General features: G+C 42.0%; 1 protein-coding gene across 1 annotated transcript in view; it reads left to right on the forward strand.

Annotated features, from left to right (window-relative positions):
• The window catches only part of ttc27 (tetratricopeptide repeat domain 27), a 50,488-nt gene extending 35,007 nt beyond the window's left edge, over positions 1-15,481 (forward strand). The window contains exons 11-20 of the mRNA XM_032553792.1: positions 212-307; positions 2,423-2,545; positions 7,026-7,253; positions 8,625-8,723; positions 9,602-9,654; positions 11,232-11,397; positions 12,917-13,117; positions 13,526-13,637; positions 14,939-15,039; positions 15,251-15,481. Coding sequence (XP_032409683.1) covers positions 212-307; positions 2,423-2,545; positions 7,026-7,253; positions 8,625-8,723; positions 9,602-9,654; positions 11,232-11,397; positions 12,917-13,117; positions 13,526-13,637; positions 14,939-15,039; positions 15,251-15,376 — 1,305 coding nt within the window. The 3' untranslated portion in view covers positions 15,377-15,481. The remainder of the gene's footprint in view (positions 1-211; positions 308-2,422; positions 2,546-7,025; positions 7,254-8,624; positions 8,724-9,601; positions 9,655-11,231; positions 11,398-12,916; positions 13,118-13,525; positions 13,638-14,938; positions 15,040-15,250) is intronic.
• The last annotated feature ends 2,641 nt before the right edge of the window (positions 15,482-18,122 follow it).

Below are 18,122 nucleotides of genomic sequence, written 5' to 3' on the forward strand. Positions count from 1 at the left end.
ACCTAATGACCCTGAAACCCGTCGATACTCGGCAGCCAACTGCAGTGTGTTCTCCGCTGGCATATGCAGTGAGGGTTCCAAGTACATTGGTTCTCAATCTGCTTTAATCATCTCTTTAATCAATAAACTGCGGTTTCGAACTGTAACTGTAGCAGGGTAAATCGTACGCTGCCAGTTCCCTGAAGAACATTTTCACTCTCGTCTCTTGCAGGCGATAGTCGATCATTTTGAAGACCAGAGCTGTCCTGTGAGCGAGCGCCTCAAAGTGTTCTACTGCTGCCAAGTACCGCCCAGATGGGCCGTCCAGGTATCACACACACACACACAATCAACAGCTCAACTCATGCTTCCTGGTTTTCATTGTTCTGTTGCTCCATCATTCACTCATGCTTTGTCATCTTTAGGTGCATTTCCACTAGAGCAGGGGTCTCCAACTCCAGTCCTCAGAAGCTGCTGTTCTGCCTGCGCACACCTGAATCAGACGACTGGCTGGTTGACAGGCCTCTGTAGGGCTGAAGGAATGTAGATGAGGAAACTCAGCTGTTTGGTTCAGGTGTGTTGGCGAGAGGATGCCTCTGAAAGTTGCAGGCCAGCAGCTGTCCAGGACGGGAGTTGGAGCAGCCTGAAATGATCTAGAGCAGTGTTTCCCAACCCTGGTCCTCAAGGCTCACTGCCCTGCATGTTTTAGGTATTTCCTTGCTTCAGTCCAGCTGATTTCAATTGATGACTGATTAACATGCGTTTGTTGAACTGCAATCAGTTGAATCAGGCACATTAAAGCAGAGAAACCTCTAAAACATGTCGGACAGTGTGCCTTGAGGACCAGGGTTGGGAAACACTGATCTAGAGGAACATTTTCCAGTAACCAGACTAGTTTTTTTGTGTGTGTGTGCGCGCGCTGCTTTTACCAGCTAGAAACTACGGTGGCCCTGAGGTGCAAACTACTTCAACAAATTGAAAAACACATAATTAACGAAGCACAATTACAAAAAACATAACATTAACTCTAACTTTCTAATGTCTTGGCTGTTGACATGGTGAGACTAAGTCCTTCAGACTAAGAAATGTTTTAAGCTGTTTGTTGTGAGCTGCTGTATGAAGTTTATGCTCCTGTGGAACATAAATATCTGATTGTTGTGAGATGCCTCTGACTTTGAAGTGAGCGTAACTCGATTCAACACTGAATTGTGGCGTCAGTGATGTCTCTTCCCCTCTTTACCCTTAAAGCAGTAGAAAACATGAGTCTCCCTTTAAAATGACAGACATCCCTTCCTTTCCAAGGACTTCATAGCAACTCTGTCAGTCATAAAGCATTATAACTGTGACAGAATCCTTGGTTGATTAGTTTCATTGTGTACACCATGGACAGAGGGAACTCCACATGTGGTCAGATATCTTTGCAGTGGGAGGAGTTACCGCTCAGTAGAGGTGCAGAAAAAAAATTTATTCTAAAAAAAATCGCACTCAAAAATCCATTTTAAATGGATTTAAATGGATAAGCTTAAAATCTGTTTAAGCTGTTCATTTTTACCGCTCGTGTTTCCGAGTATAATGCATATCACATAATGCGTCCACTTGGCCACTGTAGAACGCCGTCTCGCCCACAGTGTGTTAATCATTTGATATTTTTTATTTAAGATAAAGCCAGGTAGCTAAGCTTACCCAACGCAGGTAATTTAAGTTACAGAATTATATGCAGAAAGCTAGTTTTGTTTAAAGTTTATTTGATGGTATTTGATGCACCTTATAGAATCAGTACATTTGTTTACACTGTCTTTTCCTGTTCTCACTTTAATTTAAGCAGAATCTCTAGGCCGATTGAACAGGTAAATTGGTTTCTGAGTTAAAAATAGTTTCCGAATTGACTCGTGACCCTAACAGACGGCGAGGAGGCTCTGGTGCACACGTGAAGTCTAAGGAGATATTTGCTGAACCTTAACGTAGCAGCAGAGCTACGAAGAGGAATTTTACGTTGCTCAGAATAAAGGAAGGAAGTAAAATAAGAGCAGTAAGCAGAATCTGTGATAGATAGAATAAGACGTGTCGAGGAGATTAAAAAAGGAAGGGGAGGAGGCAGCAACTGGCAGCATGTAATAACTGATCCAGCAATGAAGCTGGAATGGAAGAGTGTGCATCGGTGTTTGGGGACCTGACGGAGGCTGAGGGGGAGCAGTGCAGCAATCAGCTGCAGCAGGCGTGGAACAAAGCACCAAAGGCCTTTTTATGGCTGAGAGGAAGAACATCACTCATTTCTGTACCGCTTGGCTTTCCTATATCATGGTTCTGTGCATTTAACATAGGATGTGTTATTACTGCTGATAATTTGGTAAAAGATCAGGATGACTGCTGCTTACTGTTGACGGTAAGAGGAGTAGAGTTTAATCAGTGGAGTGACAGGGTTTTGGATGGTTTTGCTCTGCAGAAGCTGCTGGCCAGCCTGCTGATAGACCTCGGCTGCATCAGCTCAGCTCTGCTGCTCTACCAGCAGCTGCAGCTCTGGGAGGATGCCGTGGTCTGCTACGAGAAGCTGGGCCAGCATGGAAAGGTACGCTCTCTTGCACACACGCACATGCACGCAGTCGTGTTTTTATGACTTGTGAGGACTTTTTATTGACTTCCATTCATTTTCTACAACTATAATCCTAAACCTAACCATCACAGACCTAACCCCTAACCCAAAAACTGCATTTCCCCTTAGGGAACCACGAAAATGTCCCCACAAGGAGCAATAGTCCCCACAACCCCACTTTGTAGACAGAAATAGGCTCCCATTAGGATATAAAAACCTGGTACACACACACATGCACTCAAAAAGTATCTTCATCTCTCAACCCAACTATAGAACAACTTCCTTTACTTTCAAAATGACTTGAGGAGTGTTTAAAAACCTGCCCTGCAGAGACATATTACAATAGAATATGCTTTATCGTCCCACGGTGGAGAAATGCATATTCACACAAACAGTGAAAATAAAGTAAGAATAAGACTGTATGTTAGGAACACTTTTACAACCTAAAAATAATAATTCTGTCTGACTATGCTACAAAAAAAATAGCATAATAGGATTGAAAGCCATGTGCAAGTGATTGTTGCTACATTTGGATAAAAAAAACAACTTGCGAGCCCAGAGAACACGGTCCCAACAGGGAAGTACGGCGGTGGCATCATCATGGGTTTTTTGTGGTTACTCTTGGTGCAGGATGGTCCGGTAGTACCTAGTAAGAGAGATGACATCACAGGTGTCATCTCTGTGATGTGGAAGCTTTAAAGCAACATCGCAGTACACCGGCAATTAAAGCTGGGCTTTCTAAATGGAGATGGACTCTAAACAAACCACCAGATTAGTTAGAAAACGGCTTAAAGACAACAGGTCAATATTTTTGAAGCGACCGTCGTCACAAAGCCCTGATCTCAAAGCCATAGAAGCAGAGCTGAAAAGGTGTGTGTGAGAGCGAGAGAACCTGACACCAGTCCTGTATGGAGGAATGTTTTAGCAAACCATTGTGAGAAGTTTGTGGGAATGCATGCAAACTTTAGAAAAATCTGTGGAAAAAAAAAAAATTCTGTTATTCTGATCCTAACCAGTCTGAAACAGGAAAGGTTTAGTCTAATTTAATGTTAGATGTTGAGCGTCTTTTTAAAAGACTGTATGTAAATAAGCGGTCTCAGCTATATTTCTGTAATTACTTGTTAGCGTGGTTCTCTGAATGGTGCGACGGCCTCAGAAATCTGCTTCCTCCCACAGGAACGTATTGGGCCATTTATTAAAATCATTTTTAACTACACCTCATGCATAATCTTCTGTTTCGGAACATTGAATAAAATTTATTTTTAAAAAAGCCTTGTTCCTGCTTGAAGCTAGATGAACTCCTGTAACATGGGTCAAATCCCAGGCAGCTCAGTATTTGTGCCGAGCGAGATTAGTGCATCCTGTCCAATCAGATCACACCCAGCTGGACGTCTGCCTGCTGGGGGGGTGGTAGATGCTGCATCGTCGCTGGTGGAGCCGAGGGAGCGTTTAATACCCAACACTTTGTCCCGATGGGACCGCTCCTCTCCCTGACCCCGCCGCTTTCAGCGCACACATTCTGAGACGCACCAGGCCAGGAAGTCGGACAACTTAATGTGCTGTCTGATCTGGAAGATGCAGGCCTGCCCCCTGTCCTTCCAGTTTCTAATAATGTGCTGGATATTTTTCAACATTTTTCATTTACTTCCTGCTTCTCTTTAGATATTTATCCGACCAATAAACTCTCCATGACCACTGGATGTGTCTTTCTACAGGGTTGCGTAAGAAATGAGAAGCTACTCATTGTATAAATAACTTACAAATAACTTACTGCCAGTCGAAAGATGCAGTGATTTTTTCCAATCGGAGGCTTGTTGCTGTGTGCTCAGTTAAATCCAGGTGGTGACTTTTTTGGCCATCCAGTGATTTTTGTTGTTGTTTTGGACATTTATAGTTGGCTGTTGGGATCTACCACATGGGTAGAGATGGCTTTAAGAAGGACATTCACAGTAAAAGCCTATTCAGTGGGATGATCTTGTCATGCCAGTTATGCACGACGCCACGGGAACCATCCATTTTAAACCATTTTTCCCCTCGCAGAATAAAACTTTCTTAAACCGTTCTCTGTGCCAACCTTGGTTTTCTTTCAGAAAGTCCAGACAGGACTTTCACAAAGTTCATTCTGTTCTCCATTGTGTGGAGTGGTAAATGTGCCTTATGAAGACCTATTCTGTTCTTCATCTGTGTATTCTTTTATATTGTATATTCTGTGTTATGGTCCTTATCTGGAAACCCCAATCAGGTCTTCCAGCCCAGTGCAGGTGTTGTTGTTTGGGATCTGCCCCTTTACTGTTTTTTCTTTGGCCCATATTTCTCTGGATCTTTTTAGAAATTCAAAACAACATCCTTGCTCAGAAGTTCTTCTGGTATTATTTGATCACATCACCATTTTGTCTGGGGTTTTTTTTAATCCACATTGATTTTTGTTGGATTAAAAAAAACAAAAAACTGAACAAACAGGTGAGAATTTTTCCCACAGATCTTCTGTTTGAAGTGCCAGCTGTTCAGGTCAGACTCGTCTCAAGGTGTTGCAGCTGTTTTTGGTTTTTAAGCAGAGCTCAGAGTACTTACTCATCACCAACCTGAACTCTGCTCTGATGCCTGGCCTCTGTAAAGATTCAGGCTTTTATTTCCACATGTACTCAAATGAAAAGCATGACCATGAGGCTGCTGTCAGCTCGTGGTGGAAGTGCTCTGTCTGTCGGACGCAGGCTCAGAGTGCAGATGTGCAGACGTGACGTAAGTGCTGATTCTGATCCATGGCCTCGCTCAGACTCCTCAGGTCCGGAGCTCTTGGTGCCATCTGGGCTTTCTGCCAGCTCTCTTTATTTAATTACACCATCCCTTGTCTCTCCAATTAGATTACCCAGCTTGCCTCTGGCTCATAATGAAAGTCTCCTTTCCCCCTTTTGCCCCGGCTGTGGTGGTCCCAGCCAATAGTCTGTTATGCTCCGACTGCGCTCCAAAGCAACAAGGTAATCCATTTGTCTGGAGTGGTTTGGTCTCCGTCCAATGTTGCTTCTCCTGTTTCCACTGCTGTCCTCTTCTTTCACTCAGACACATGGTAGCAAGCAAGTAATGTTCCTGGACAATAGAAATGTTGAGCACTGCTCAGCGGTGTGTATCTTCCTCCAGCTCTCTGTGTATTGGATCGAGGTTTGGATCAACTCCAGAGGAACAGCATGACCTTTGTGAATGCGCTGCAGTCATGTCATGTTTCTGTCTTCGGGACTCCTCCTCCCACTCCTCCTCTCTTCCTGTTTTCTTTGCGGTATTAACAGATATGTGTGCGGCACGGCCGTTCATTATTGTGGCTGAACCTCTGATGAGTCTCTTGCAGAGCACCCGCACTGTGCGCCGCGTGTCTTTTTAGTTTCAGCTCCAGGCAGTCCAGTCCTGGTGTTAAAGCCCTCTGATTGATTATTACCCTCAGATAAAGCTGCCCTCTCTGCCGTGTTTCCTACACTTTAATTCAGACTTTTAAGAAAACTTGAAATTGAAAGTTTCACATTACAGCTTTGAGAACAACTTGACTGACTGGGCATTCTAATCAGAGGTGGCCTCTGTAAACATGGTTGTTGAAAAGATGTTTACAAGCAAGTTAACTTCGTAAAACAAATAAGTGATAGTCCAGAAACCAGCAATAAAAGCAACAAGCTGATATTAGCACAATGAAGGGAAAGAAACTATCAAGAAGACTTCCCAGTACTTCCTAATAACAAGTTGGATTTTTTTTTTCTGAAAATATTTACCTCAAAGGTCTAAGAACATTAGATGTCTGAAATCTTGGAGCAAGGGATTCTAAACCAGCTTTCCATACAGAGTCATCAAATTCATAACTTTTGTCCATAGAGCAGTCCCTCCAGTACTTAGCAATTCCATGATGGTGGAAATTTACGCAAATCAACAGATCCCACATTTTTTCTCTGCGTTAATGCATAATTGTGAGTTTATTGCAAATTTCCCGTAAAAATGTATCAAAAAATACTGAAGTGAATGCTAACTCCCACCTGCAGGGGGCAGTATTTCTTAGTTCTTTGACACTGCTCCCTCAGTCTTACTTGATGTCAAAGTTTTAGTCTACGAGTGATAAAATTGAGCTGCTTAAGTTCTTAAAACTGTTTTATTCACATCTTTTCCTTTATACGTAAATTTGAGAAAGGGTTTAGCAACGGGGAAAAAAACCATTACAAAATTCCTAGCAGATATTCCTAAAGTAGCTTCACACAATTATTGATTTTGGTTGCAAAGAATTCACAAAAAACAATCTTGAAATCCCAGAGTTTCTGATACAGGAAAACATCGATCTTATAATTAAGTTCGCTCTTTCATTGTAACTATGCTGGATATTCTTCAGATAAAAGCTCTGTTATATATACCTGTATATATAACCTTGCAGACCAGCCACTGTTCTCCTGTTTGCCATATTGTATTTCTCCTCTCACCATTTGCTCAGGCTGAGGAGATTGTGCGCAGAGAGCTGGAGAAGAAGGAGACTCCGAGTCTGTACTGTTTGCTTGGAGACATCCTGAACGAGCATCAGTACTACGACCGGGCGTGGGAGCTGTCGGGACGGAGGAGCGCCAGAGCCATGCGCTCCAAGGCTCTGCTGCACCTCCGGGCCAAGGACTTCCAGCAGTGTGTGGACTGCTTTGAGCAGTCGCTGAAAATCAACACCATGCAGGTAATCAGAGACATTTCCCACTTTGTCCCATATGCAGTTTACTGACATTAGGCCTGTCACAACAAACAATACGTCAATTAATCGCATGATAAATTTAAATGAGTTCAATAATTTTTGTTTGCATGATTTAGCGTTTTTCTCTTTCTACCAAAAACTGGATGATAAGAGTCTTCAGTCTGGTGTTTTTGTCTTTACTAGCCCTTTTTTTGTTTTGAAGGTCAATTTTGTTTACACAGACTTCATAATTCATTTTATTTGTTTTTTTTTTCTGTTTATTTTGGATATTTAAAATGTCTTTCACTTCCAGTGTTAAATGTTCATTAGTTTATTCCTCTCTGACAAAGCGTTCTTGCATTATTATGCCATTATCCTTATGATGCTTGAAATTTGTGTCAAAGCAACAATATTATCGTTTATTGCAGTAAATTCTAGGGCAGTTTATCGTCCAGTAAAATTTGCTATTGCGACAGTGCCTAACTGACGCATCATTTTCCAAAACGGAGTGTGCAAAACTTTAGTTAATAGCTTAATCGTAAACCTTTTTCATTTAATCATTTGCTTGCTTGCAGCAAAATTTTATTTTTGTTGTTATTAAGTCATGTTAGTCATGGAGCTTAATTACTTATTTTGCAAATCTTCTGCTATTTAAAAGTCCTATAAAAAGGTAAATTTTTACTTCAGTATTTACATGATGTAACAATTTTCAAGTTGACCATTTTGTGACGTCATTGTTGAACTATTTTGCTTTTTATTGGTTGCTTCGTATGCAGTACCTTGGTCTGCGTGAACACAGGACCAGAAACAACCTTCTTACTACCAACAGCAGAGCACAGTGGTAGAGGGGTGATGATCTGGTCATCTCGCTGTTATTGAGTCTACCATGATGCCCTTTGTATGCCAAAATATTCTGGCGTTATAAAGCAAGGTCATTTGTCTTCATAACAACGAGATCTGGGTCATCAACAGGACGGCCAACAGCAGCAAATCTGCGACGAGATGAGAAAAGAATCCTTGTTATGCTTAGATTCAGCCAACAGCAGCCATGATACCACTACACTGTGCAAACAGCAGGTGGTCCAGTTTCTCTGAAACTACATAAAAGCTTAACAGCGGCTGATGCTGAAGGATCGCCTACAGGGTACTTTTTTTACCCATTGATTTTGTATTTGGCTTAATTTCTTTAAAGACACCTTTCAAGAAAACTTATTTCATCAAACAATGATGACTGAAAGACGTTGCTTTCATGCTTTGAAAACTGGTTTGTTTCTGTCTTCTTGAACCGAGGATCTGAGTGATCAGACAGAGCGTTAGACGTCTGTTACTCCTAATGCTCAGACTGGCTCTGATTTCCCGTTCTCCCTCCTCTTGCAGCTTGGCGTGTGGTTTTCCCTCGGCTGTGCCTACTTCGCTCTGGAGGGCTATGAGGGAGCTGCTAGAGCCTTCCAGAGGTGTGTGGGACTGGAGCCAGATGTAAGTGTATAAAACATCGCAAACTGTTGGTTTCCTGGCTCCAGGCCTGGTCCATCCTATATACACCTAGGACTATTTTTCTGTGTGTGATTGAGCTTCTAAGTCCTTCACCCCAGCCTGATGCTCTAATCAGCTGTCGCAGTGAATCTTGGGTTCAAGGTTCAAGGTGTCTTTAATATCCCCAGGGTGTAATTAGTGTTACATCCAGCACAACTAGCATTTACCAACTACAAATACACTAAATAAAAAACAAATCATTGTATACACATAAAACTGTAACTACTAACAGACACACAACGTTCAACAAGAAGCATTACGTAAAATCTTTTTTTTTTTTTTTAAAGTTTTACATCATGTTAAAATGTTATTCCCTCATCAAAAATGCCTTAAAATTGCCCATATTTCTTTTTTTTTATTAAGAATTAATAACATTGATCTGTACAGCTGCTAAATCTGAGCCAGGGAATAGAGAGGGAGGGGGCAACTTCACAAGTACAATCCACCCTTTACTTCTTTATCGAAGAATACTGAAATGACGCTCCCGGGACACGATTATTGCCCAGTGTTACACGCTCTTCAGATGTCACCATGTTTGTCTGAACATCCGGGCAAAGTGACATCATTTGCAATCAGTGCCATATATCCACAGTATGTTGTAGTTTAAGAGGTAAACGGATCAAAGTGTACGTTTTCACCAGTGCTGCTTCCTGGTTTAATGCCCTCCACTTCATTTTTCCAACTTTGAGAATCTCAAAGGCCCCAGTTTCAGAATTTGTGTTCTAGATGGGAAATGGTTCTGCCTCGCCCTCAAATCGTCTTTATTGTTTCTTTTCTCTTCCCCTCCATCCCTCTCCCTGCTCACTCACCCCTTTTTTCAGAATGCAGAGGCATGGAACAACCTTTCCACAGCCTACATCCGCCTCCAGATGAAGTGAGTACGAGTCTGGGAGCTGCTGAATATGTCTGCCCAGGCAAGACATGTTTGAACTTGTTAGTATTCATAGGAGCATCAGTGATATTCAGGTGGCAGGCAAGAGAATAGGATAGAATGATCCTTTGTGCCTCAGGAGGAATGTATGCATTGCTGCTGCAGCACAGAGCGATGTGGAAGAAAATCCCATAAAAGCATATATTGTATAAAACAGCTACACATAAAGATAGGTTCACACAAGTAGAAGAATAGGAGATGGAAGTAAAAACGATGTAGAATACTGTAGCAGGCTTGGAATACTTGTTAGCAAAAGGTAACAACCAAAAGGTCACATTCAGGTAAAGCTGCGCAATATTAGGAAAATATGACATTGAGTTATTATCGTTGAAAATTGCTTTAAACAGCATTAAACTCTGATTGCTTCAGTTTGATTGTGGTTTCAAAAATGAACGGACATTATGTACCAAGTCAATTCAGATTAGCTCCACAACAGCCCAAAGTGGAGCATTATGGGAAGGATTATATGGTCAAGAAGCCAAATATTCAAACCTTGTCTCAGTGTGAAACTCCTCACCACTGGACACCAGAGCAGTGGACTCATGTTCAGACCAGTCTCTGCCTGGCAATCCAGTAAACGGGTCTGGGTTTGACGGTTCAGAACCGATCAAACTTCAAATAAAGCAAAAATATTATCCCAAAAAACAAACCGATTGGTTTGAGACTTTTATGTAATGCAAGCGAAGCTGCAGCTGTCCCTCCCGCAAATGACCGGCGGAGTTGGAGTTCATTTGGCAGCTTTTCTCTAAACTTCTGACATCATTGTGTTGAAATTCCAACTCAGCAGTGTCAGACACACTCTGACCTCACCTCAGATGTTTGCTTTTGACCAGCTGTTGTTCGACATCTTGTGTGGAATAATGAGGAGACTTTTTTTTTTTTTTTTTTTGTGTTGACTTTCACATTCTTAGATAACAGTACATCACAGCAAATCTTTCAAAATACACCATCTTAAAAGGCTTTCTGACAAAAACCCCCCAAAAACTTTGGGAAATTTTGAGATCAATCTCAGATGTTTTTGAAAAGTTTTGACATTTGAAACTTCCAAGTTTTTCTCTAGAAAATGTAGTGCTATTTTTTCTCTGTCTACAATGGCACTAATGCATCGTCATAGAAAACGTAAGTTTCAAACTGAAGTTCACAACAACCGTCAGGCAATAGAAAGTTTTCCCTGAAACAGAATAGATCTTTAAAGATCTTCTCTGGATTCTCTTCAACCTCTACAAACCTTTTAAACTGTGCGTTTTTGAAAGATTTGTCGTGATTTACGGTCATCTTAAGATTTTTTGGTGGAAGTTAACCACTCCTTTTTTCCCCCTTATCTATAAAGTCCTTAACACACCATTGTAGTTTTAAGGTTGAAAAATTTAAAACAAAAACAAAAAAGTCCTGATTACATGATTTGAACAAAAGATTCAGTTGAGATAGATAATTTTTTCTGTAGAAGTTGTTTTGAACTACTCCTCTCAACCTGTTAAGTTGAATCTGAGGCTCTTCTGCTTCCTTTCATTGGCCGACAGAACCAAAGCCTTTCGAACCCTGCAAGAGGCCCTGAAATGCAACTACGAGCACTGGCAGATCTGGGAGAACTTCATTGTGGTCAGCATTGACATTGGGGATTTCGCTGAAGCCATCAAGGCGTACCACCGTCTCATGGATCTGAGGGAAAACTACAAAGATGTCCAGGTAAATAACTTCTTCCCCAGCAAGAATGATTTCTCGTTAGTTTTTAAAAGTTGTACATTTAATTTCTGAACTAAGCAGTTAGATTTGGTTTCCCCTCCATATTGTCTGTGTGACACAGCCGTCAGACAAAACCTGGGTCAGAACAGAAAGCTTTGTTCTGTCCTAATTGAATCTTGTGCATTGTGGTTACATGATGCAACGGCCAAGCAGCAGCTGAAGGAGAAGCCTCTCTTACTCCCGTAACAGTGGTTGCATTCTAAGTGGAAACTGTGTGTCGTCCTCATAAATAAAACGGAGCATTCACCAAAACCCCGAACCGTCAGCTTTGTAAATTCACATCTGCTCTCCAGAAACGGTTGTTTTTGGAGAGTGCTTCTACTTTGCAGCTCTACTTCATAAGGGAGTAGTATGAGTAGCGACATAATGTAGGTCTTGGTAGGAAACCTTTTAGGTAAATTTGCTGCTGCTGTGTTTGACACTACAGAAGCAGCGGTTTTCTGTAGAGAGCCAGGATGTTGGCTTGACCTTTGACCTTCTGAACACTTAAAACCTGTCGATTTCTGCGTGTTGCGTTTACATCAAGCATCGAGAGAGCACTTTAATAATTTTGTGTGTTTTCCAGCTATTTTCTCAGATGTTTCTGGACAGATGTTATGCTCATCAAAGATATAGTCTCAGTCAGAATACAAAACAATGCCTTAAATAAATCCATTTCCTTCCCTGTAGTATGTTGTGCACATTGTAAAGCTTCATTGCTGCTTAATTGCGAAAATGACCAATGAAATGAAATGAAATTCCTTCAGTATTATCCCATCTAACTTCATAATTAGAGGCCGAACATCTGTTTTCTGCGCCTCATTTGTTTGCTGAATTATTGGGCTTAAATATGTAAATTTGTGAAAGCATTTCCAACTTTCTTAGTATGACTTTAAGGTGACTGAAACACTGATCATTACCGGTTCACTGGCAGAATATCAATCTTGCATACACTACATTGCCAAAGGTATTTGCTCATCCATCCAAATGATCGGAATCAGGTGTTCCTAATCCAGTTGTGAAATTTCCTCGCTCCTAAATATTCCACAGCAACTGTGTTATAAGAAAATGGAAGTGTTTGGGAACGACAGCAACTCATCCAGGAAGTGTTAGGCCACGTAAACTGACAGAGCGAGGTCAGTGGATACTGAAGCGCATAGTGTGAAGAGGTCGCCAACTTTCTGCAGAGTCGATCACTGCAGACCTAAAAACTTCATGTGGCCTTCAGATGAGCTCAAGAACAGAGTACAGAGAGCTTGGAATGGGTTTCCACTGTCGAGCAGCTGCATCCACGAGTGAGGAATAATTAAAATCACGTCACAGTAATATCTGTTGTAACATCTGCAATGCTAATCCACCTCGTTTACTTTTGCCGCTCCTCTTTAAATCTCTGTCCGCTCGTATAGTCAGGAGACTCAGCAGAAAGACGTCGGACTCATCTTTCTGCCGAGTCCAACGGCTCGAAATCTTTTCCCATTTGTAGATTCTACAGATCCTGGTCAGGGCGGTTGTGGAGAATCTGACTGACAGCCAGGGGGCGCAGGCTGGAACCTTGGCCCCGAAGCTGAAGGAACTTCTCGGCCGTGTCAGTGCGCGCCACAGCAGCGACGCTGAAATATGGCAGCAGTATGCCATGCTGTACGGTGGCGGCCGCGGCTCAAACCCAGACGACGACGACGACAAGGTGGGATTCATGCTGGTGCTTTGTTAAAAAAATATATATATATTAATTGCTGGATGTTTCCTCAGCGTTGCTTTGTTCTTTGTGTTAAATAATTGGGTCAGTAGTTGTTGGTTTTTTTTTTTATCATTACATTATAAAAACTTTGTAGTCCGTCTTAAAATTAAAGGGCTACGAGTGGGAACGCACCAATCCATTTTTTTCAGTTCTGCACAACATGAGATTGGTATCGCCCACCATTAGAGATAAGGAGAGATAGAAAGCTGTAATGCTCCACTTGTGAAAGTAAATCTTTTGGGCATCAACCTTGATACTCTGACATTGTCTGAGCGCCAGACAGCCAGAGAGAACTTGTTTAAAAAAAAAGAAAGTGTGGTGAGGTCAGCGCGGGCCGCTTGTGTTTGTCTGCAGGCTCTGCAGTTCCTGTCCAAAGCTCATCGCTGTGAGGTTCAAGCTAGCGGCTGGGAGAAGGACCCTGTTCTTTTCAAGGAGGTGATCAGAAGAGCAATCACCATGGGAGAAGGTGAGAACACACTCAGCTGTGTGTGTACATCACCACTGTTTACACTTTCCACTCCTTAAAAGGCCAGAATGCAGATGAAAGGATCAGGGAGAAAATGGCAACATGACTAAGGCTCGCTACGTTTCATCTGACTGAAACACATCTGCAATGATGAGACAACAGTGGAGGTGTCAGGCCATAATGCGAAGCTCTATGTCTGGGGAAAATGCAGCAACATCAGCTGTTAAACACGGCGGTGGAGGGATGATGTTTTGGGAGCATTTACAGGAAGGGATTTGCGAACCTTGCAGTAACCGATGAACTCTATATCCCCAACACGTTGGGGATAAAAATTAATAAAAATGTCTCATTTCCACACACTCATCTTTTCTTAACTTCCTCTTCTCTATAAAGCAGCAGGAACTTGATGTATTCAAACTCATCCATGATCCCTAGGTGACCAACAGCCCTGGCACTAGCACCTTGTTTTTCCAATAATTGATCTTTTTGAGGGCTTTCAGCTAAAATCTCAGCTTCAGATTGGCATCTTCTAACTATCACAAAACTCAAATATTATTTCCAGTCTATAGTCTGGCTACTTTGATTGCTAGTTTTTGTTACAATATTTGTCCGTTTTGGTCCCTATTTAACAGGCAGGCGGTTATTTTAGCTGATTCCTCTCTTTATGATGACCTTCTGGCCTCCATGCTGTCATACTGCATTGATAAATCTGCTCATGTACTATTAATATTTTGTTAGGTTTGGCAAGGAATTTCAGATTGGATCCTCCTAGGAATCAATGTTCTGTGCAGCTCTAGCCCAACAGTAGAACACAAATCAGTTTAAGATTTAAAGTCTTAAAGCTCTGCCTTTCACTGTAGCGTTCAAGACACCAACAGTCACTAGTAAACCTGCAGACTGATACTGAAGGGCTCTGAGGACAATATGAGCAATACGTTCTCATGGAATAATGGAACTTGTGTGAATATTCTTTTCATTTCTACTTTAAATTTTACAGGAAGTTCCCCTCCTCCCAAAAAAAACTGCAGGAATTTAAAGACCTGAGTGACTTTTCAGAACATTTGGCTCAAAGGTTACAATAGTCCAAAATAGTAACAAATACATATTCTAGTCCCCACTAGAATATGTATTATGTAAGATGATAAACTGGTAACCCATTTATCATCCTTACTATCCAGGCAAAGCCGTTTACCAGATAGACTGTGCCCACTGTATTCAAGCACTGATTTCCAATTCAGATGCAACAGGCTTCATCAGTAACATTTGTGACCTCTCCCTGCCTCTCTGCCTCTGCCTCTCAGTGAGCATCAGCTGCAGCGAGAAGAAGACGAATCCTGCAGAATCTCTCCAGATGCTGTCGTCCAGCCGCCTCAGCCTCCGGAGTCTGGCCACCAAAGCCAAGGTACCTTCCTGAGGTCACCGAACACACGCACGCACACTTCTCTTCTGGTTGAGAGTTCATGCAGTCAGCAGACACTTAATATTGTTTGGAGTTAACGCTGAACTCAGTAACTGCACTGTGGTTGGAATGACAGTAGCATGCATCCCATTGTCTGTAATGCAACGAGGAGACTAATGCATGTTTTGATGCTTTCTGCATTGTGGTCTCGCAGCAAATCCACACGGATGTTGCGACGGGTGAAGTCCATGCTGATCTACGGGACGGCGTTGCCGCTCTGGAACGGCTGATCTCAGATCTGCAGGAGCTGAGTGGGAGGCTGCGGAACCAGTCCCAGTGATGCAAACTGCATCTTTATCATGACGTTTTTATACCTTCATGTCCACAATATAATGTAAATGGTTGTTTTAAGGTATCAAGAAGTAAACTTGATAATTAAATGCTGCATGTGTTCATTCTTCATTCTGCAAATAATGAAGTTGAAACCAGTTATTGACACGGTTCAATAACTGGTTCAGTGATAACGGTTCCTGTTTTAGGTCAACTTAGATACCAAGCTCCTTTTCATTTACTGAATGTTAGAATATTAAATACTTGCTACAAAATCTCCCCAACCTTCCCTAATTGAGCTCCCCAGTTTTTCCGCCTGTAGAACCTGTAGGTGCTTTTTTTTTTTTTTATTTACCAGATGGTCTGGTAAATTAAAAACAACCCCAGAATTTCCCCTGATGAACACTGGGATGGTTCAGGATGTAGACGGGTTCTGCAGGGTTTCCTCCAGAAACCTGCTCAGCCCAGTGGTAAGGACACTGTGGCAGTCCACTAGCTGCCACTAGTGTTTTTGTGCAAAAAAAATTTCAATGTTACAAAAGTTCTGAGGTGCACAAGTTGAGATCATAATTTGGAAATAATAGCATAGCCAACAGGGAGGTGCAGGGACAGCCTCACACCAAGTTCAATGTGTCAACTATAAACCGAGGTTAAGCCGTCTTTACTGTCAATGTTACTTGTAAAAAAAACTACTTAAAATAAAACACTTAGCCTGGTGGGGGGCCAAGTAAAGCCTGGTGGCCCGCCAGGCTTATATTACACTGGGAGAAACCCAGGGTCCTGTGTCCCAGAGAGAAGTTTGTTTTGGTGCCACACAAGAGCAGAAATCATTGTGAAGATGCTGACTGAGGTTGGCAAGAGTGTCATTATCCACATTGAAACAACTCCTCTGACTGATATCAGCTGAAAGGTCACTTGGTGAGGAAGAAGACATTACTTTCAGAACGAAGACAAAGTCTGATTGTAGTTTTCAGTTCCTAATTGTTGGTCTTAGTTTGCCTATAATGACCAATGTTAAATTTCAAGGAAAAAGCAGGAAGTGTACAGGCCTAAAAATAATTTTGAAGTAATTCGGCCTTATCTTTTGATGCTGCAATGTTTACCATCCCGAGTAAGGCAACTTATGTTGGACTATGGAAGCAAGATCTCAACCCGGAAGGTAAAGATTGGACCTAATAGGGTCTACCAAAGAGGGAATCACTCAGCATACAACCAAATTAGTTTGAAAAGTCACAAGCCACTGATCTCAAATTTACCTTTGTACTAATTTGGGTGCAAAACCAGTTCTGTCAGGAGGAATGGGCCAAATCCATTCTAATCTTCCAGGAGTCAGGCTGCTCTCTGAGCTCTGCAGTTCCAGCACAGTTAGATATTGGATCGTGTACGTCCCAGTCCATAGAGCCTCTACCTCTGCTGCCAAGATAGACGGTACTGCAGCAGATTGATAAAGATGACTGCTTTTTGTCTCAGATCAGATTACATAAGAGCTATTTATGAAGCCATTATGCAAAGCCAAAACAGGTCTTATTATAGCATGAGGTAATTAAAAACCGTGCAACAAATACATCCTGAATGTTACTACCAGTCGATGGTTTGAGCCAGTACTAAGGCAGATCTCAGCAGAGCAAACTCTGACATCCAGGTAAGGTTTATTAAATCCTTAATTCAAGCCATTTCATTCATCGCCACATCATATCTCTCATAAAGCACGAGTAACTAATCTCCTTATTATAATTTAATTTCCTGAAGGCTATTCTTGGATACATCCTGTGAGTGATTTACTGCGGCGCTGTCATCGTCCAGAGGAGCGCTCCAATAACAGGACACAAAGCTTTGCCTGTTCTGCTTCACGGTACCTCCAAACATTCCTGATGTTCCCTCAGAGTGTTTCAGACATCCTCACTCTCAGATCTCTCTGTACAGTAGGTCAGAGTCGGAGGAAGGCCAGTTAGTGCCGGACCATCCACGATTTAAAGGAATCCAAATCAGCCTTTATTCTCATTGTACAGAAACACCATCCAAAGAACAAAGGGACAGATGAACAGCACGGGCAGACAGGTGCCTGAAGCTGCGGCTATCATGGGAGGTGCTGCCCTTTCTTTAGATGAGAAAAAAAATAATAAAATGAGGGTAGATGAGGGGGGGGGGGGAAATGAGGCTGCAAAAAACACATTTCTGCGTCCATCAGGAGTCCATCCAGTATGTCCCAGTTATCAGTAAGACAAAGAGCCAGGGGTGAAAGTAAGCCGTTTTCGGTAGCAGTTTTAGATGCGTAGCACCAACAGATAGACATAGCTGTCGATCCGTGCTATGGTAGGAAAATCTGACGAGGTAGCACAGATAGTCAGAACTCTGGCAAGAATTTAAAACTACCTTCATCCCTGCGTAGAGCCACAGTTAGCAACAATCTCTTTCTCTTCCCTGCATCTGCAACTACGTCTCCCACTGTTTATAGAGAATTTTGTCCCATTCCTCCCTCAGCTGATAAAATGTTTGCTGTATTAGTGGAACTGTGCTCGAAACAATAGCGGCGTTTGAAAGTTAAAGCTTGAAATCATTCTAACATCCTGTCTTTCAATACATTCAAGTTCATTAGGAAAACGTTTTTTCATTCTGCTCCTAAGAAAATGTGAAGGAGAAATTTCAGCTTAAGAAGATATTTCCAATCTAAAGAAGGAAATAAAAAAAAGAATACTACTGCACAAAAAAACATGCTGGTATCACTTTCTTTACAAAAATATTTTCTGGATGAACTC

This window comes from Xiphophorus hellerii, chromosome 22 (genome assembly GCF_003331165.1).
Source record: "Xiphophorus hellerii strain 12219 chromosome 22, Xiphophorus_hellerii-4.1, whole genome shotgun sequence".
NCBI lineage: Eukaryota > Metazoa > Chordata > Actinopteri > Cyprinodontiformes > Poeciliidae > Xiphophorus > Xiphophorus hellerii.